At 36.6% G+C, this 22446-nt stretch overlaps 1 protein-coding gene across 1 annotated transcript; it reads left to right on the forward strand.

Annotated features, from left to right (window-relative positions):
• Nucleotides 1-26: 26 nt before the first annotated feature.
• On the forward strand, nucleotides 27-19347 carry SASS6 (SAS-6 centriolar assembly protein; the record flags this gene model as incomplete). Its single annotated transcript, XM_032217697.1, is given in 22 exon segments — nucleotides 27-121; nucleotides 3346-3406; nucleotides 6089-6129; nucleotides 6131-6166; nucleotides 6871-6975; nucleotides 8401-8543; nucleotides 8546-8571; nucleotides 9151-9228; nucleotides 9601-9720; nucleotides 9800-9923; nucleotides 9926-9990; nucleotides 10223-10417; nucleotides 11204-11213; nucleotides 11216-11292; nucleotides 11378-11557; nucleotides 12119-12200; nucleotides 15472-15492; nucleotides 15495-15589; nucleotides 16045-16170; nucleotides 17564-17661; nucleotides 18733-18827; nucleotides 18939-19347. Coding segments are annotated over 22 exon segments (1962 nt in total), but the record flags the coding sequence as incomplete, so codon positions are not given.
• Nucleotides 19348-22446: the final 3099 nt, after the last annotated feature.

Consider the following 22446-nt stretch of genomic DNA (forward strand, 5'->3'; position numbering starts at 1 on the left):
CCCCGCCCCCCCACCCCGCGGGAGGAGGGCGCCAAACTCAAAGCGCAAGATGGCGTCGGGGGAGAGCCTCTTCGGCCAGTTTGGTGCCCGTGCAGGTGAAATGCCAGGGCTGTGAGGAGAGGTGAGGCGCCGGCCGGCGCGGCTTTTCTTCCTTCGGGTGAACGGGAGTCTTTGGGTCTTCGCAGTCGGCTAAAGACTGAGGAAATTCTTTCTCTTTTTTTTTCCTGCCTTGGGAGTGTGCCCCCCCCCCCGTCCGCCCTCACGTCCTTTACCTCAGGACGGGGACTCGGACGGTTGGCTTTCCCCCCCCGACCAGCCTGGAGAACTTCTCACCGGGAGTAGCCCCCGCTTCTTTCATTTCACCCTCACACGCTTTTTAAAAAAAAAAAACTTTTGCCCCAAACCTTTCAAAAAAAAAAACAAGAAGCTATAGTTTTTTTCGAAAAACAGGAGCGTTTCTATAACCCCCTCACGATTTTGAAAAGAAAGAAGAAGAAAAAAAAAGCAGCCGACCAACAACGGTCACGAATGAAAATTGCCTCGCGGGTTTTTTCTCTCAGGCTGCTGGGCCGCTGGGAGTGATCGTGAGGCTTTTTTAAAACAACTGTTGCGAGCTTGAGGGTGTGTATAGCGTGGTTGTTTGCCGGATTCAATAGGCTGAGGAGGCGATTCTGGAAATGTACACATTGTTCTCTTCACCGTGTTAAGTTGATGGATACCGTGGCTTATTCTTTTCTAACTGGCGCTCCAGTCGCCTATGATCCATGCTGATGTTTTATAATGTATGGTCTGTCTCTATGCAGCAGCTAGACATTTCTTTTAAAGGCAAACGTTATGGGAGACAGGTGGTTCTGAGGTAATTGGGCATTATACTATGTAGGGGCTTTATAGGTAACAAAGGTAGCCCCTTGAATCACAGCTAGAAACAAACTGGCAACTAGTGCAGCTTGCCAAGCAGAGATTTTACATAGGCATACTGATATATTCTAGACCAGTGTTTTTCAACCTTTTTGTGCAAGGCACACTTTTTTCATGAAAAAAAATCACGAGGCACACCACCAGTAGAAAATAGCAATAGCAATAGCAGTAGACTTATATACCGCTTCATAGGCCTTCAGGCCTCTCTAAGCGGTTTACAGAGAGTCAGCATATTGCCCCCAACACAATCTGGGGCCTCATTTCACCCACCTCGGAAGGATGGAAGGCTGAGTCAACCCTGAGCCGGTGAGATTTGAACCGCTGAACTGCTGATCTAGCAGTAGCCTGCAGTGCTGCATTAACCACTGCGCCACCTTGGCTCTTGGTTTTAAATGTTTTTAAAAAATTAACTCTGTGCCTATATTGACTATATATAAAGTAATTCTCTTGAATAGGAATCAAATAAGTTGACAGCGCACGTTCTCCTCGCTGCTCCGGTCCTCCGCGATTGTTACTATGGGCGCACACATGGGACATCAGTGACGTCCCTGCGTGCGCTACCTCCCGGCGGTCCCCGGGTTTTTAAAGTAAACGTGGGGCCGCAGGGACTTAATAGAGGCATCCCTGTGTCCCGAAAGCAACTTTCGGGACACAGAGATGTCCCGAGGCAAAAACACCCGGCGGGTGTTTTTCCCACGGCACACCTTACACCATGTCACGGCACACTAGTGTGCCGCGGCACAGTGGTTGAAAAACACTGTTCTAGACCAGTTGAAGATTCTGGGTGGGTCTTTGAGGGCAGCCCCATGTAGAGTATTTTAGTAGACAAATTGCGATGTAACTAGAGTATGAGTGACTGTCGGAAGCATAGCCCCCGATATAGGAAAGAAGGATACCAGCTGGATGCAGGAGCTGCAAGTCCAGCAAAACCCCCAGATTGTTTATCACCCTTGAAGCAGGATCAAAGGATCAGATCAAAGGTGGAATATCCCCAGATCTGGACAAATATCCACAGCTACTCAATCGTCATAGGATTAAGTCAGAAGCAGTTCCTCTCTATCCAGATCTATATAACCTCCAGTGCTGGGATAGAGCTTTGACAGTCTTACTTGATTGCCCTGGAGTCAAAATATTATAGTTGGGTATTATCAGCATACTGAGGTTGTTGTATCCCAAACTGGCAGGTGACTTCACTCAGTGGTTAAAAAAGAAAGAAGAGAGTAGAATCCTGCAACCCTGGAGAAAGGAAGAGAATAATGATAAAGTGTTCAAAATATAGTTTGGAAGTGTAGTTCTCATCTGATGCTGTATGCTATATACTCATCTTTGAAGGACTCTGATTATTTATCATGAATAATAATTTCCCCTACCTTTTCATAAAATAAATGGTGAAGCCAGGCATCCCCACCTTGAATTTGGTGGAATTTATTGTTATTTCAGATTATGTAGGACTGTGCAGTCTTCTTACATATAACATTCAGAACTAACTACAACCCCTTAGAAACATGGTAAAAGGTGCAAGATTGTTGCTCGGAATATTTTGACCATAATTCTCCAGTCTCAACTCTCATTGGGCTTTTGATTTTTTCTCTAAGGAAAATTTATTTCCCAACTTCTTGCAAACCTGTTGGTTCTTTAAAGTTTGTCTTCCTTATACATGAATGATACTATTTTCATGTCATAATATTTGTCTGAATATTGTTATTCATTCGAAGTAATGTCTAGTTATTAAGTTGCATTAATAAAACTGATTGGTGTGAGTGGTGATTAATATAGTGATATAGAGAATCATAACTGATTTAGTGAATTATGTAGTTATTCATCTTATTGAACATGATTCTAAATGAATCTTTTTCTTTTAAAAATATACAAAATATGTTGAACTAACAGCAATTAGAACAATATAACAATCAATAAACTATGATATAATAATAATAGTAATAATAATAGTAATAATGATGATAATAATAATAACAACAATAACAGTTAAAAATTGACAAAATCACCATCAGTCAAATGCAAAAAGCCGCATTGCTTGGATCTGCACGCATATTACGAAAATACGTTACGACGTCCTAGGCCCCTGGTGGGGCCTGACTAGTAATCAATGCCAAATCCAGCCAAACAACTCGCTGTGATACAATTCTGTTGTTGCGATAATAATAAAAACTGCAGGTGATTACACTCATCTAAACAATGCAAACATCTTGTAGAGCCATATTTTAAGGGCTTTCCGAATAGCTAACAGGAAAGATTGACTTTAAGACAATCATGGTATATTGATTTTATGATAGATATAATTCTGTGCAAATTCTCTTAATGGATCACCTTTACTTGAATTAAAATACAACATTTCATTTATCAATTGAAGAATAAATTGCTGTTACTTACATCAATATATTGAATGCACTTCCATGTATTTTGCAGACGAATAAAGGTCCGAGTGAGTGTTGAAATGCAATCAACAACAAATCCCATTCATAGAAAGGTTTGTATTTCCCTCATTATGCTTTTGTTTTCAGTTTTTACAATAATGACCCTGCTTAGAATTTTATTTGCTAACTCTAGCCTAGCTTATGACTTCATGAACAATAGATTTTCTTGATCATTTATCAAAATAAATATTGTGAAAAATAATATGTCACTACAGAACAGCAAAAAACTTATAAACTTGGAAGTAATATTCCATGATAATAACTGTACATTGGCAAAGTTGAGACCAAAGTGGGGCCAACCTAATCAAATAATATATTTCCAAATAACATTTTATTCATTCAGTGTCTTTTCTACGCTTCATTCAATACTCTTGCATAGATTTCCATGTTAATTTGCCCTCTCAATCTTTCATTTGGCTTTCAATCTTTCACTACATCATTATGACTAATTTTCATATGTATTCCCTTCCCATTTATTTAGTAGTTTCGTACTTTGTAATTGTCTCCTGAGAAAGCTACTTTTTTCTTATCTAATAAAATATACAAAATATGTTGAGCTGGAATATTATAACAGAATAATGGCGTTGGAAGGGAACTTGGAGGTCTTTTAGTCTAACTCCCTGATCAAGCTGGAAACCCTATACCAGTGATGGCAAACCTTTTTTGGCTCCCATGCCAAAAGCATAATGTTATGCGCGTGACACCCTCCCCCCCCCTGTGTGTGCACGATCAGCAACACACATACACACACACCGCTTTTGCCATGGCTTTTTTCACCTTCCCCAGGCTCCAGAGCCTTTCTGTGGGAAGCAATGTTCCAGACTTGGAACATTGCTTCTGTTCTGTTTCCAATGACAATTTTTCCACTTCATTGTGATTTATTGTGGATACATAACAAGCTGATAGCTAGCAGAATGTAGTAGCTGAGGCTTGGACTTTCCTGAGAGATACAGATTTAAGTTTCCAATCCACCAAGGATTCACTGATTAATATAGGCCATTCATTCAAATGCTAGTTTTAATTATAAAATTAAATCCCCATTTATTCATCCATAAACTTAGAAAATGGACGAGGCATAAATGGGCTAAATGAACAATAGAAAAAGTGATAGGCAACATAATACGTGAGGATTCTTCAAAGAATTTATGTTAACTACCACGTAAATTTCCTCTATGGGTCTTTAGCTGATTGGGATAAATATTTGTTGATAGCAGTCCCACAACCATAGGTTTTGAGGAATGATGCTGATCACAAGTAGAGGTGAATTTTATTTCCTTTATTACAGAGGAGGATTTAGTACACAAAATATTTGCTATTGGGTGTGTGTGTTGTACTTATTTTTATCATTATGCTTAGTTCTCTTAGATTTCTAGATAACTTATTCCTATGTTTTTATATCTATGCCTTATTTCTTATAATTGCACCTGTGTTTTATTACTGTTTGAATATCTTATTTGTTCTGCTATGTCCTATATCTCTTGTTTCCTGCAAACTACTTCTGAAATCTTGCCAAAAAAATTGCAGGAGCTGTCCAGGCAGTTGCCAGGAGTAAACATTGATTCAAAGGCACACATAAAAATTCTCTTTCTCTGCCAACTCTCCCTCCTCCTTTTCAAACAGCAAATGTTTTAACCTAGACTCTGTGATGTCCTTAGAGCACTACTGTTTTTGACTTTCCTGGATCTTTCACTGGAGAATTAGCTACACTGAACTTGGTTGTTTTCTTGCAGAAGTTTCACTACCCAACTAGGCAATATCATCAGATACAACAAAACAATCAACCTTAGAGAACACCAAGGACCCCTCATTTCAACCCTTAGCTACAAATATTTCCCTTTATTGAAACAAACTACAGCTATACTGTGGAAACTTCCAGTCTCAATAAGGTGAATATGGTTGTTGGACTGATGTTGCAGCTAGACTTCTCCAGGCCCCACCACTGGTGTGGCTCTCAAGGCTACTAGCGCCATTTAACCATCTCCCTCTTAACGCTAGTCCTCTTCAAGAATGCTGATGTCAAATTGTTTCTTGGCATTTATATTCCTGTACTGCTCTTGGCCAGGTTCTTATGGAGCCCTTCTTCTCTTTCAATAGCACCATGAAGATTATCAATGTTTTGTTTGCCTTTCCAGTCCTAGGCCATATCTCTTTTTACTCGCCTTTCATAATGGCACACTAGTGTAGCTTCCACTCCCAAACATGTTATCTCCAAAAGGGCTTTTTTAATACTGTAGTTGGTAAAAGAGTGGAATCTGATCAAAAGCTCCCAAACCTCATTCTACACCTGCATCCTATCATAAATTTTATTAAAACAATTCAATTAAAACATCCATAAATTGGAACTTGTAAACATAGCATGTTATTTGCTAACAAAGGATCAAAGCTACAGTATTGATAAGCCTGTTTTCAGATGTAGAATGGGAAAGACCCACAAAAATGAGCTGGCCCTTGGAAAAAAAGTTGATGGATCAGATAGGAGGCTTCTATCACTTTACCTTCACTTTAAAGACAGATTTGGATCAATTCTGCAGTCAGACCTCTCTTTTGAATTATTTAGGAAAGAGGATTGCTTTTAGACTTCATACTTCTATTGTTTTGCGATGCTCAGAGGATTTGTATGTTGCATAGATGTTTTAAAGCATTTTATGAATTGTATGATTTAGTATCATTTGGTACTATTGAAATAATTATTCTAGAGAAATACATTTTTTGAAATTCACATTCTCTTCCTTCAGGATTTGGTTGTTCGGCTAACTGAGGATTCAGATCCTTTTTCCTTATAATCTTGTTATTTCCGAGGAAGATTTTCAGAGGTAGGTTTTCATGAATGTTCTGATTTTTATAGATTTACTTGTAAGTACACTATCCAGCATTAGTAATAAAAGATATTGGTGTAATAATCTTGCTATAAAAATAACCAAATAATCTCTATATTGTTAGGATTATGTAAAGTATATAACTCAGTACTTATATGGAAACATCACTGATGTTTGATATGTTTAGTTTTGTTCTTTCTTTGCATGAATATGAATACTAACCTTAAGCATGGATCTATTTGGGCCAATATTTTTCAAACTAGATAACTTTAAAATGTGTGGATTTCAATTCCTAGAATTTTCCCACCATAGGGATTGGGGAAATCTGGGAATTGAAGTCCAGGCATCTTAAATATTGCCAAGTTTCATTGACAAACACTGATTTAGACTGTCAACATTTCGAAGAGAGAGGCACCCTTATTTCAGGATCATGTTTTAGGAGTTACATGAAAACTACTGGGCTAAAAATAAATAATGCTAGAAAGGGAAATGAGTATTGCTGCAGTAATAAGTGATTAATTGAAGTGACAGATAAATTGTGGTAGCATTCCAAAAGGTCATAAGAAAATTGTGATTTGGGGGGGGGGGGCGAACACTTTAGAATTCTTGGATTTTGAAAGAAATGTTTTGAAAATTATCTGATCTTAGCACACATTACATTGATAAATGTAATTTTTTATTTTTTTATTTTTTCTATGTAGTTTAAAACTTCAGCAAAGTCTTCTGGTGGATTTTTCTGCTTTTCCTCAGAGATTTATAGATCTTCTTCAGCACTGCATCCAAGAACAAGATAAAGAAATCCCAAGGTTAGTAATACATAAACTGTACTTTATATCATTTTCAATCAAATAATATAAATAGCGTTTGTAAATCAATCTCATTATTTAGAATATCAAGTTCAAGTAAATAAAACTAAAATTAAAAAAGGAGAGACAATAGGATCATTTGCATTTGTTTGCTTCTAAATCCTTTTGATGGCTCAGAGCTGCCCGTATTTATTACTTCTTTAGGGGCTGGATATTAGCACTATGAGGTAGTTTAGGCGGAAAACACAACCAGAAGCAATATCTCTATCTTACAGGTAGTCCTTACTTAACAGTTTGTTCAGCAACTGTTCAAAGTTATAATGGCATATCATATTATACTTACGCCTGGTCCTCACAGTTACTTGTAGCCTCCGGTAGCCACATGGTCAGAATTCAGGCACTTGGCATTTACTACTACAGGGTGTGCTTCAACTTACCCCACCTGCCTAACTCCCGTTCATTCTGCCATTTGGCTATCCTGTACTTTATCACCCTACACTCTGCCCGGTGCTCCACTGCCCGCCATCCATAGATGACTTTTGACATCTCCCTCCCACTGCGGATAAGTTGTACCTGACCTGGTTCTTCACAAGCAGCTGCTGGCCTTCTTCCTGAAGCTGCAGGTCTCCTTACTAAGATCTTGTAAGGCATTCCCAAGGCTGCAACTGCCTCATAAAGGGCCAGACTGGCACACCTTGTCGGTAGGAAGAAGGCAATGAAGGTCAGCCGTGGACAGTAGAGCACAGGGCAGAGTAGGTGGCTATCACTGGGGCTTCACACTGCAGAGCTGGGGTGGCTTAGCTAGGTAGCTGGAGCTTTGCAGCAGTGGCTGAGGCTTTGTGCCACAGTGTTGGGTTGGCTGGCCATAGTATGAAGATTGAGGCAGTATTCCTTGATGGCAGGAGCTTTGCCAATTGCTCTAGGACTGAAGTAGAGGCTTAGAGCAGCAGAGGCAGGGAGAGTCTGCTGAAGGTCACAGGCCTCTACCTGAGCCCAGGTGCCACTGCCATTGACTGCAAAGAATGCCATGATGCAGGGCAGCAAAAATTGACCGCTGCGGGTTTGTGCCAAAGGGCAGCTTCACCCTGTGATGTTGGGATGGCAGCAGCTGGGGGGGGGGGGTTGTGGTATAATGCTGGGACAGCTGATCGTGGCATGGGGCTTGAAGTGACACTCATTGGTAGTGGTTGAGCTAGTTGAAGGAGAGGCCTGGGGGCGGCTGTTGTATTCTAAAATCACAAAAAACCATAGTGTTGAGTTTTAGCAGTGCACTGAAAGGGGTTTGAGTCTACGAAAAATATTCATCAGCAAAGATTTCCCATTGTTCCTTAGGTTATATAAGTAGCTTTGCCTTTTTCGAGAAGGCAGGGTTTTGAGAGGGTAACTTTAAGTATTTTGTTATATGTGATATTTTTTTCTTTTTAGGTTTTTGCTACAGCTGATTTCTTCAGGATCTAGTTTAGATCACACACCTTCATTTCTAAATGTGGTTGAGACAAATCCATTTAAACATCTTACCCATTTATCACTAAAATTCTTACCAGGAAATGATGCTGAAATCAAGAAATTTTGGCATCCTGCCTCAAATCTACTAAGGTAAAATGATAGTTTCAGTTACATACATACATACATACATGGTTTTTTTGGCAATAATTATTTTTGGTCATTAAGAGAAGTAAAAGATGACGTTAAATGGCACATGGCTATTGAATTTAAGACTCACTAATATCCTAGCTTTAACATTCTTTATATTTTTAGAAGTAATTGATAGCAATACAATGAAATCTTAGTTTAATAGACCATTTGAGAAGTAAGGAATGTCTAATTTTTTACTGTCCATTAAATCAAATAAAACATCTGCAGTGATATGAAAATTTTATCCGTTGAATCCAAGGTCCTTTGTTACAGAAGTCTAAATTAATATTTCACCTTTATCTAGTTTAAAATGAATATTCTACAAATATTTAGAAAAAGAACCAAACAGCCTGTGCAACTTCTGTAGTATAAATATGCTTGCAAATGATGTGCTAAATAAGGCAATCTTATAGTATAAGCCTATGTACATTGGCTGACAAAAGAGTCCTCCAATGTCCAGGATGATATATCTACTACTAATTGCAATTAATCATTTTGTAGACTGAAAATATTGCCTGAGAAATTTTCATTTGTTTATAGGAAGAAAAGTTATTACTGGAACAAAAACTTAGCAGAACAGAGGAGGACCTTACAAGACAGCTGCATTATACACAGCAGGTAAAGAGAACGCTTCAGTATACCCCAATTTACAGAAAATCAAAATAAATATATTTAGCTATTTTAACTTTGTTTTATCAAGAGTATCTAGCTATAAAGCTAATGGAACATGTATTACTGAACCTCTGTATAAAAGAGGTGAAAACCTAATTCATTAGAGGAAACTTATGTCTTAATATGCTACAATCCTTTTTTTAAAAAGAAACAATTTAGCTTAATATGGGATTGTGAAGGCATACAGATCAATGTTTATATTGTTATATTTTTTAAAAATATACAAATAAGACATGAGTGTGGTCCTTTAATAAAACAGTGTTAGAGTTAGATTCTAGCATTATATGAAAGCCTAGTGATTATGCTTTTTTCTCTTAGGCTTTGTCAGAAAAGAGCAGAGAACTAGATAATTTAAGAAGCGAATGGACCTCCAAGATAGCATCATTGAATAGTAAACATACTCAGGAATTGTCAAACGAGAAGGAAAAAACTCTGCAGGTTTGTAAACAATACAGCGTTTAAAACAAATGATTCATTTTAAAATCAAGAATTATTAAAACATTTTCTATTTTCATAGGCACAAGCACATTATCAGCAACAGAATGATCAACAGAAAAGAGACTTGGAAAACTCGCATCAGAAAACTGCCCAGCAACTACAGAACAGGCTGAAGGAACTGGAACTTGCTAACAAAGACTTAATGGAAGGAGATACAAAGGCGATTCAACAGTCAGGGAACTTAAAGCAAAATTATCGAGTGCAGAAGATGTATGTAACACTTGCCAATTTGTGTCTATTTAAAGATCTGATTTTCATGACCTACAATTTCTAATTGTGTAGTTTATAAGCAGTTGAAAATACAGCAAATATTCCACTTTATAATAGGTGAATATAATACAGTTATGTGATCTAAACAGTTGTTGCAGCGTATACCTTACTTTTTAAATCAAGTTCAAATCTTTAAAATACTTTAGAATGCTTTGTTTTTCCATTTGATAAGGAATGCCAGAGAATGAAGCAAGAAGTTCTATCCTTACGTCGGGAGAATACTACCTTAGATGCTGAATGCCATGAAAAGGAGAAGCAAGTTAACCAACTGCAAATGCGAGTTGCTGTTTTGGAACAAGAGATGAAAGATAAGGACCAGCTTATTGCCAGGACAAAAGAAGTATTAGAAGCCACACAAGAGCAAAAGGTTCCTAGAATTTTCCCTATAGCATTATTGTAACAAATGTAGTCATTAAAGTTCATTATGATCTAAAATGTTACGTTATGTGTTTGGCTAAGTGCATGCGACTAGGCATGTGCTATCTGATCTGACAATAAAAAGATCCATTGGCGCAGACATGAACATGCAAGTTATACCTGTCAGTACCTGTTTTAAAAAGCTAGATAGCTTCATGATTCCAGGGGAAAGAAACTGAGTAGTCACAGCTATTTTAAAGCAGTTTATCACATTCTGCCTCAACTCAAAACTTGTATGGCTATCTTGGGAGCCAAGGAAAAAAACATAGCTTATTTAAGTAGGCATCTTTTTGATTTCAGCTCTGCAGTGTAGAGCATCTCTGTGTATTACCTATAAGGTTTACATTATATGAAAAGTAGAACCTTTGTGGCATCGTAGTCTGTTTTTATTTTTTTAAAAATGAAAGTAGCTTATTTTAGTGTTAACATAGAACATAATTTTTGACAATCTGAAACTGCTTTGCCAAACTAGTGATATGGTTCACTAGAACTGGGCTGTGCTTAGAAGTTCCAACACATTGCATGCACCATCTTCCTCCCCCACCCCCAAATGATAGATTGTAGAACGTATTGCTGTTTAATAACACATTGAACTTTCAAAGTGTTGCTGGTTTTACAGACCACATTTTAGGATTTGCAGAACTATCAGCTCCTTGTATATTTGGAAACAATCCATGCAGAATTTTGCTTTTTTATTTGTTACATAATCTTCCTAACATTACATTCTCTTTAAAAGGCAAACCTGGAAGAAATGCAGAAAAGAAACAACTTCAGATAGGAAAACTGGAAGCCTCACTGAAAGCTCTGTCGACTGAGTTCCTTAAGGTTTGTTTAAACATAGTATTCTTGCTTATGTTTATGGTTTGGTTTCATTTTATCATTGTTTAGTACGTTGTAATTTTGTTTCCAGGCCAATGAGATAATAAAGAAACTGCAAGGCGATGTAAAAACGTTAATGAATAAGCTGAAATTAAAAAACACAGTAACAGTTCAGCAAGAAAAGCTGTTGGCTGAAAAGGAAGAAAAACTACAGAAAGAACAAAAGGAATTACGGGAAGTAGAAAGTTCTCTTCGAGAGAAAGAACAAGAGGTAATTTAAAAGTCTTGCTTCTATATAATAAATGCTTAAACAAGATTTCCTTTCATCAGAGTTAATTTCTTTTTTCCTATAAACACTCTTCTCTGGAATGAAATAAAGATTTTCTCAGTTTTAACTCATTTCTTAATCACATTATGTCCTCAAGTTTCTTTGAGAAAAATGGTTTCCTAGCAAAATGATTTACTATTATTAAGGAATTCTCCCCCCCCCACAAAAAAATTTCTCAACCTTATTTACTGTCCTGGATTTTTCTAGTGGTATCCCATCCAAGAATGAGCAAGACTGGAACCTTGTTTTACTTTTTTAGGATCAGATAATGTTAATTAGATGCTTCCAGCTGCTTTGAAATACTCTGAAGTATTTTTATTTTATGGCCTTTAAAACAAACATGCCTATATATTTACCTACCTATTTATTTATTTAGATTTCAATAACAACTTATACAATGATGTTTATTATTTAGGAGAAGTGTCTTCTGAGATTAATTTTGAATATTGTTTTATTGATATGGATAAAATATTTCAAATAACTAATAATATGAAAACATTTCAGATATGCAAATTGCAGGAACAATTAGAAGCTACAGTACAAAAGCTGGAAGAAAGCAAACATCTTCTCAAAACAAATGAAAATGGTATGTGATTTTCTTGCATTAACTACTATCTAATTCTTTCAACAGTATATATTTTAATGTATAGAATTTATTAGGAGATATTATCAGGTTTGGGCTAGGCATTTTCTCTGTTATCTATTTGTTTAGGCAACAATTGTGAATGTTGGCTTTAAGATAAAGATGACTAGTTCTTTTTCAAATATTTGGAGGATTTTTGAGGGTAGGGATATTGAAGAATGATTTTGAAGGATGCCATTTTATTTTCCCTCCTAGCACTTTATTTTTTTTTCTGATTAAGTTTTTAATTTTTCCATTGTCATAACATAATCACATATATACTATTACATAACCAACATCATATTGTATTATTAAATGTTTACATCAATCCATCTTACCAACAACTCCCAAAAACCAATTATTGGCTGTTCTGTTCTCCATACACCATATTTGTACTTCATCCATTACTTTCTTCTCCCTCTCTCCTCCCCCTCCCTACCTCCTTTCCTCCCTCTGTCCTTCTCTACTTCCCCTCCTCTCTCCTTCTCCTCCCCCCCTTACCACTCCTCATTTCTCTCCTCCTCTCCCCCCCCCTTTTGCCATCTCTCCTATCCCTCCCTTCTTCCCTTACCCCTTTTCCCCTACTTCCCACTCTTCATCTCATTTGCTTGGTGTATTTCAGCTTCTGAACAAGCTCCCTTTTATGTTGATGTATTTATAATTCTTTTTCACTATGCATATTTAATTTTTCTCTTTTTTAGTAAAAAAAAAGTGATATAACAGAAAAATATACATATATAGTCATTGTGCTTTTAACGCCCGCCCGCCCCCAACCTAATTTTGGTCGAGCTGTAGACCTGGTTACAATTCCCAGCTATTATCATCATTATCTTTATATAGTTATACATCCTTACATGCCCCCAATTTGTGATTCTGTCTTTTATCCCAATAGTTTCCCAATGTAGGTATATTTCATATTCCCTCTCCATTTTTTCTATACCTTGAATTAGATTACCCTTGGTTATCTCTAGATGACAATCTTCACTGTTCATTACACTTCCCTTATGTATTATTTAAAGTAACAAGCAGTAACTATCTCACTTTGTTCATCATCTTAAAGGTTCTATATATGTCCATGTTACATAGATTTTGCCCCATGCTTAGTTGTCCTTCTAGTGTCATATTCACTCAATTCACAACTCAATTTGATTATCATGTTAAAAAGGTAGATCACAAACCTCTGCTTTACAAGTTCCCCCCCATCAGTTTCATATTTATCCCTATTCCATATATTTTAACTTTATTTAGTTATCTTTCCATTATCATGTTCAATCAGATAGCAAATCCATTTATTATCATATTTAGGAATAAAGCCCTTATCTTAACTTTATATTTTTCCATATAGTAGTTTCTAATTATCTGTTTTTTCCTGGTAAGTCTTTTGTCCCACTTCTGTTCCTGTCTTCTCCCTTTTCTTTATTTTATGATATCCACTCTCTTCAAATTTCCACAGGTGACCAAAGGAATAATTTATATTCCCCTTTGTTGTGGGATAAGCTCCTGCTTCAATTTTCCTTATACCACTAACAGCCTCCAAGATCACTTTGTCAGCTTTCTTTGCCCTTTTGTTAGGAACACCTCCCCTTTTTCACAATTTTCCCTATACCGTTGCCGGAACCAAAGGAGTTTTTTGCCAGCTTTTTTATTTTCTTCTGCTTCTACCCCTTCAATGTTTTGCCCCCCCCTTTTTCTTTGAGTTCTTCTATAGCTATCTGCTTCTCTGGATTCAAATTCTAATTAGGCTTGATTTTACTGTATTTTCTTTAAATTCCACATAGTTTTTCAAATTCCCAGTTTTCCATGATGTCCAGTTCCAAAGTTGCAGTTAATTATACAGTTATACAGTTCTTATTTCAGAGTTCTGTTCTACCTTAGGTTTGTCTGCTTCAATTGCTATGGGGAAAAACGATGGTGGCCATCTTAGTTTTTTGTTCTACCTTAATGTCCAGATCCAAAATTGCAGTTAGTTATACAAATCCCACTTTGAGACTCTGGACCACCTTAAATTCAAACTGGAAGAGAAGCTGGGGCCATCTTACTCTTTTGCCAAGCGAAGAAAAGAAAGGAGAAGAAGAAAGGAAAAAAAAACCTTTGTATTTCCCAGTTTGGATTCCGTTATTATTCTGTTGTTATTCTTTCCCTTAAGTCCGGTCTCTTGTAGCTGCTTACAATATATCACTTGAAAACAGGCTTTTCAAAGTTCTGATTTATGGCAGTTAGTTAATTAAAACCTCCCCCACAGTCAAAGTTAGGCCATCAGTTATCAGTAAGAAGTGCGTATTTTTTTTGGAGTTAAGATTTATCAATTGGAAAAAGTTCAAACAGAATAAATCTTTCAAAGTGTTTGGTTTCTTTTTCAAATCCAAAACCAAGTTTAAAATGTATATTTGAGTGGGTTTGTCATTTCTCTGCTTCCTCCTTTGTGTCCAAAAATTGTTTCGAGTAAATAACTTTTTTGGGGGGCTGGTGTTTCAACCCTCCATTTTCCTTTTCTTTCTTTCTTTTTGGAAAAGTCCCAATCTGACCATCAATATTATTTATGTTCTCAATATTTCTTTGCCTTTTCCAGGTTTGATTTATGGTTGTAGGTTAGATAAATTATCTTACTGGCCTTTCAACTCTTCCGAACTCTCCTGTTGTTCCTTTTGCTTTGACAAGAAGTTCAGCGTCTTGTCAGCCATTTTTATAGGCTGTCGCCCTGACTCCAATTCAAAAGACAAATCCGACCTGCAAGGGTTTTGTTTCCTCCCCCTGGGTCTAATGAGACACTGTCCTCTTCGCTCCCGCCTCCAGGGGGGGTTCCGGTCCAAACGCACCTTGAAGTTGGTTTGGCAGGGTTCATTTGAGGCTCTTGAGAGCCCACACCCCCCACGTCTGTCCAGCTGAAGAACTTCCTGTTGACTCACCTCCTGGCACATATTAATATTCATTTCCCTTTTCTGTAGTAATGCAACTCATGCATTTATTTTGTTTCCCTTGCAATGAATAATTTACAATGATACATAAAAGTTCCATCTTGTCACATAGGATTTATTAGTTCCTAATCATATTAAAACTAAGACTGCAATTCTGTAAATCTTTGTTTGGGAGAGAACCCCTTTAACACTGTCCCAAATATAAATTTAACATTGAAAAAAGAGTAGTCTTATCTAGACACGTTCAGAATTTAATTATGATTTTGTTTTAAAATTAAAAATAATTGGAATGAAAAGTGGAATGTGTTGTTTCTTTGCAGTGATCACATGGCTGAATAAACAATAAATGAAATTCAGCTGACAAGGAAGCAAGAAATGCTAGGAACTTCTCCTTCTAGCAACACTGTTTCAAGAACTGGCAGCTCTCCTCATAGTATGGTAATAGTAAAAATCTTGTGTATTCATCTTTGATACCATATTGCTGTCCTTCATAGTTTAATTTCTAAGAAGACAAATTTTAGTGGGAGTGCACACTTTGCATAAATTCTTCAGAAATGGATGGCTCGTGGGGCCTAGTTGGAATCAAGCAATTTCTCTTCTTGCAGATAAAAAATATGAGGCTTGAGATTAGTATATTTCCCTCCATTTGCTTCTTTTGCTATCCTATCAATAGATGGTGAACTTCTGCATAGGGTCAGAGGAGGAGAGCAAATGTTTCAGTGTGGGATTCAAACCAGTCTTGACAGAAGCAGAAGATCTTAGTTTCAAGCAAATTAAGTTTAGACCTAGGCAAAAAACGAAGTGTGATATAATAGTAGCATATATGAACTTTGACTATGCTTGCCTAAACAAAGACAACAGGTATGAATCAATTTTATTTATTTTTTTAACAGGTTGATAATAGGATTACGTCTTTAAACTCAGGACTGAGCTATCCCATCTCCCCCTTGCTTGCTTTCCAAAGCTTCCCAGAAGCAGTTGCTGCCAAAAATACCAACCAACAAATATCAGGAACAAAGGCAAGGAATTTAAGATGTTTATTTTTAATAAAGTTAAAAAGTTACATTGTATCAAGTCATGGCATTTCAATTTTATTGATTTCTGCCCAAAACAAAATCCTTCTCTTCTGGTACTGTGGGTGAATACCATCTGTGGAGAAAAGCATAAGGGATCGGTGATGAAAAAAAATTCTAAAGACTCCTTATGTTTGTCATACAGTTCCTTATGTATAGACCTGAATGGCCAGAATAATCCCCCAATCGATATGCATATAGCCAATCTCTCAAAATAATTCAGGCCAGCATACAGGAAAAAGGAATCTACATAAGTCAATAATATAATATAATATAATAGATAAAACAAATTCTACCAAAGAATCGAAGTATCTGAAGCAAAAGCCGAGAGTTTAAACTTTAGAAAAAGTAGGCAGAGTGGGGCCATCTGTATTTAATGTAGAATATTATTCCAACTGCTTAAAATATTATTGGCAAAATGATTGTGCAAGTACATAGATCCGTGATAGCGAACCTGTGGCACGCAGAGCCATTTGTCAGGGCACGTGAGGTGTTGACCTGTCAGCTGGTCAGCTTACTTTGGCCTTTTTTTGAGGTCATTTTTCGCCCTCCAGAGGTTTCCTTTAAGCTTCCGAAGTGCAAAAAACCGCCCTACGGGCAAACCAGAAGTTCAAGAAGTGACTTCAGGTTTTGCCCTCCGGAGCCTTCAAAGAAACCTGAAGGCTCCTGAAGGTTCCGGAGGGCTAAAACAGGCCCTACAAGCAAACCGAAAGTCCATTCCTGAACTTCCGGTTTGCCCGTAGGGCCAGTTTTTCGTGCTCCAGAGGCTTCAGAGAAGCTCCTGAAGCCTCCGGGGGTGGTGGTGGGGAGGCTGTTTCCACCCTCCCCAGGCTCTTATAAAGTCTCTGGAGCCCGGGAGGGTGAAAAAAACATGCCAAAAATTGGGGAGAGTGCTGGTTGTGCACGCATGCGCGCTGGGGTGGTATGCATAGCATTATGGGTATGGCATGCCCGTGCACAACCTCCCTGCTTTTGGCACACGAGCCAAAAACATTTTGCTATCACTGATATAGATGGTAAAACAAAGTCATTCATTTTTGTAACAGCTAATATTGTCATGCAAAAGACAGGCAGGTTCCATGAGTGAACCATATGGATAGTATTATGGCTGTGATTTATTGTAAAAAAGATGTCAGTGATGATGTCAGACAATTTATTACTACTCTTTGAGAAACTAATTTAATTCTGCTTTAAATAAATATATTGACAATTTATACTGTTCAATCATTAAGCATTTCTGTAACAATATGTATAATTTTTCTTACATGCAATATTGTATGACTAAGGCTCTGATACATAAAATGGCAAAAATATAATACTGAAAAAAATCTTTTTCCAGCAGGTTCACTTCAATGTGCAGCTCTCAGAAACGAACAGATGTTTAGATGCCCAGCCAGGGATTCCTGGGCTGATAGGTCATTCAGCAAATAAAGAAAAGTAAGCAGTTGAACAGGAGAGGAGTGGAACTGAGGAAAAAACTAGGAGTATTTAAAGAGAAGGTGGAAAGGCCATTTGGACTTGAAGAGGAAGGCAAACTTGGGAATTTGGAGGAAGCAGAACTATCTGGGGTAGAGGCCAAAGGGTTGAATGAATATGTAAAGTGAAAGCAACCAGAGATAATCAGTATTCTAAATGCAAGAAAATAGTTACTTCCTCCTATGGCATTATGTCAGAATTTGTCTTTCTCCACTCTAAGGTAGTGTGGAAGCCACCAAGGCAAGGGTTAAATGCATCAGTGTGGAAAGTCTAACAGGAATGAAATGCAGTTAAAGCAAGCCATATTTAAGAATTTAAGTTACTCCTCTAATAAGGAATGAACTATGAAGTTATATCCTGTATATCTGAAAGAAAAATAACTTTAAATTGAGAAAATATTCCCCCCTCCCATAGTACAGAAAAAATCCCATCTTTTTTTTCTTTTTTAAGAATAACTGGGAGGGGACTAGTAGAATGCCTTCAGGCAAACAGAATATATCTGGTGAATTTTAACAGTGATTGAGATTATATAGTACCTACGGTAAATTTTAGGGGAAAATAGATCAATGGAGAAGCATCTAAAAGCAAAGAACTGAATTTTTCCAGGGAGTAGATCCGTTTTCATTTCCCCAGAGCCTAAGCAGAATGCCATCTCTTAAAGGAACATAGCTCCTAATAGCAAAAAATGTCATTCTTTTTCTACCTTGTATGACATCCCAAATGATATTGCTTATGTATGATATGGGCTTTACGAAGGTGAGATAGTCTGTTAGCAGAAAAAGCAGGTTTCCAGAGACAAACTCTTTTGAGGAATTAATATACCATTTAAACTTAAGGAATTAAGTTGAATGTAGGAATTTATGTCCTCAGGATATGATTTTGAGATTAGCATTCATGAGCTTGCTGTTTTTTAAATACAGTACTTCATAGGAAATCTGGAATTGTATTTAAAATTCTTACAAATTTCATTGGGAAACTTGGGAAACTTCTAAAATAGATGAGTGCATACAAAGTAATATTTTCTTTTGACAGTGGTGAAAACTTGGGATTGGAAACAAAGTATTTAAAGAAAAGGGAAGATAGCATACCTTTAAGAGGACTCAATCAAAACACAACTCAAAACACAGGTAAACATGTATGCACATATAAATATATGCATATATTTAATTACAATAAAAGAATTTGCTCATAATATCTGAAAATGTAAGTTATTTCAAGATCGATTTTTATCATTGCAGGATATATGAAGTCCTCTGCACCAAAAAAAGCACAGATTCCATGCAAGCCTGCAGCACCACCTAAAACGTCTGCCTACTTTCCTGGATAGCATGTTGTAACTAAAGGTTTACAATAATTTTGATTTTTTTTAAACATTATCAGTTACACACATTTGTTTCCCTTTTGAAGTATCAACATTACATTTTTACTAAATAGATTTCTGGGTACTAAAGTGAAACTTATGTTTTTTCTACAAAATGAAATTATCTAATGGACAGATGTCTAGATTCTATTTGGTTGTTCTCTAATAGTTCATTTGCATTTTTGCATATACGAGGTATTTGATTTCGGTTTCAAAAATGCACTACCTGATAAGAATGACTTATTGTTGTTTCTATGCCAGAAGCTATGGAATGTGGGGCTCAAAAGTGAAGAAATTTTGGAAGGCTTAAGGAGGAATTTACCTGACACAAATAGAATTGTCTGCAGAATTTTGGAGCTTAATTTTTCAGATGATTCTGCAGGGAGTTTTGTTTAAATTCAATGCAATGCAAATAGATCTGCCTTATTGTTCTAACTATATAATACTGCAATCTCAGGGTGGGTTGTGGCAGATGGGATAAGGTGTGAGACTCCTGAATCTATATTTGGCAGCTTGAATAAGCATAAGCTTTCATTCTTTCAGCAGTTTTTGATGATTATGTAAAAGAGTGTACAGATTTGTTAAAATTGTGTCTAAGTGGAATTTCCTCCAATTATTTATAGATTTAAAGATTATGTAATGATGCTTCTACATGGCCAAACTACACATTTCCAGCTTGAATAGCAAACTTGCCATTCAACTATTGAGGTGTCTTGGCCATAAATAAAATTATTATATGACCATGTCTGAAAATGAAACAATTTAAACAATATTTTCTAGTTTCTAACCATGCTGGTAGAAAAATATCAACTGGCTTAGGCAAGTTCTTTTTATTACCTTCGGAACACATTTGAACCCAAGCTTTGCAAATTGATTTTTTGTAATTTTATGGAACTACCAGTATGAATAACATATTTAGGAATGCAGTACTAGTGCCACAAACAACATTGTTTTTGGGTTTACAGAATTTTAGAATTCCTGTGTTGTTACTTTGTTAACATATTGGCACATTTTGTCCAGGGTTTAGAAAACAGTACTTAAAACTATTGCTGAATATTGGTATATTTTGGGCCAATTTTTCCTCCACTGTAACATACTTTTGTCATTGAGTTATAGTTTGCTATCAAAATATAACAAATGCTTATTTTAATTTTATTTGCAACATATATTTAAATTGAAATGTTATGTCTAGAATTCTTGCATCATACTCACATTAAGCTGTGATCAGATATCAAAGATTAACAGGATGTTTATTTTGTTGCTATTCAGTAGAAACATGAAAACCACTTTGCTTTAAGAGTTACTTGAGAACTGCTTTGAATGTGAAATGTTTGTACTTATTCTATTCAAATGTTTTCAACTCTAGATGGTCTGCTCACATAGTTGTAAAATATTTTCATTTGCCAGTTTTCATTTGCCGGAAAATATGTTTCAATGTTACATAACATCAGTCTATAGAATGTGGGGAAATTTCTGTACAGTGTCTTATATATACTCTGCTGTCCAGTTTTATTTACTGTAAGAGTAATGAGGTTCTCATGTTCTTGCTGTTTTTGACGATACGGGTCCCTGTGGAAAAAGATGTAGAAATATACTAGTGCTGCATGGAAAGATAAAAATCACATCTCTTTCTAGCTGGAGGAGCGATTTCATTTTGCAATGGGACAATGGGGCCTCTAACTGAATCAAATCAACAAAAATTGGCATAGTCCAGCAGTTTTAAGTTTTATGAAATGCAGAGAAAGTTTTAGCATGCTTTAAGAACCTCATAATTGTAGCTGGAAAAATCTAAAGATAGCCCCATATAATCTCCTTTAATGGGATTTTATTACATTCATACTTTTTTCCAACAGAACTGCTCTTGAGTATCTTGTAATTTTTGTCAAATATACATTTAGATAAATCTAACATGTAAACTTGGTTAAAGTGTGAATTGAAATCCCTTCCATTGCTTGGGTTTAAAAGATTCAAGGTATTTAAGGGTTGTGGTTTGGATTTAGCTAGTGGCTTTTTGGTATATACATATATTTGTAATTCTGTATATTGAGTGAAAAATAACAAATCATTTAAATGTGTTATTGCACAATTGTTCTCTGCAGTGTAAAATGTGTATATTTGTCTATAATCAGTGTAGTGTTTATATATATATTGTTCATTTTAATAAAACTTACATACACAAAGGTTTAGTTTCTGTCCAGAGTATAAATCAATCTTAATATGAAAAAGAAACACTTGTTATACAGTTAAGGTTTTAGAAAGTGAAGACTAGAGGACAGTCTTTATTTCCCTCCCTTAAACACTTCTGCTTCATATAAGTTTGAGTGGAATCACCATGATAGCTATTAGAACTTAGTCCAAAGTCTAGATCTGTGATGGTGAACCTATGGCACGTGTGCCACAGGTGGCACACCGAGCCATATTTGCCAGCCATCAGCATGCCAGCTGGATTTTTGCCCTTCTGGAGGGCTGGGAGAGGCACTGTTTGCCCTCCCCAGGCTTCAGGAAAGCCTCTGAAGGCTGGGGAGGGCAAAAACGGCCTGAATGGGCCAACCGGAAGTTTGAAACGATCCGTTTCCAGGAGACCGGGGGAGGCCATTTTTGTCCTCACGTGTGCACACAATTTTGGCACGCTGTAAGAAAAAGAGTTGCCATCACTGTCTAGATTAAAGCTTGCTTTTGTGGTATTAATTACAGAAAAATGACAGGTCTTGCAAACTTGCAACTTTCATATTAGGAACTTAATATTCCTTTCTTGATTCCCATTCGTGTTGGAGGCACCATTGAAAGTGGCTTGTTTTGTGAAATAGCGTATAAGAGGGGATATATAAATATTCATGTAGTTAAGGTGCCAATTACCTACAATTGAAAAATTGCCTCCAGTGACATGGTGATATGCAGGCAAATTAGAATTTTTATGTTCCTCAATCAGAATATATAATTAGTTTCCTTCCCCTATCATATAAAGTGATGTTCCAAAAAGCTAGTAACAACGAAGTTTACTTATAAATAACAAAAATAGGTATCTGGCTGGTGATAAGCTTTATACCACTTACAACATAAATGACTCAGCAAGCTATCTTTGGCAGTTTTGACAGCTATTTAACATGCTTTCATCAAATTGCCAGTAAAGATGGCAAGCACAAAATAATTCAAGATTTTAGTTCAGGTATCTGTTAGAATAGTATTTCATACATTTAGTGCCAAGCCACATAGGGCTAATTTATAACCAGCACTTTATTGGCATAGGCAAAAATTAGTCAATGGATTTGTTTAAACACGTACTGCACCTGATTCATATCAGTAATTTTGTATAGACAATATTTTCCAATTTAAGAAAGTCAGTTTCATAAAAGCACACACCACCAGTTAAGTGGAATGTGACTGAG

Source organism: Thamnophis elegans, chromosome 5 (assembly GCF_009769535.1).
Source record: "Thamnophis elegans isolate rThaEle1 chromosome 5, rThaEle1.pri, whole genome shotgun sequence".
Taxonomy (NCBI): Eukaryota; Metazoa; Chordata; class Lepidosauria; order Squamata; family Colubridae; genus Thamnophis; species Thamnophis elegans.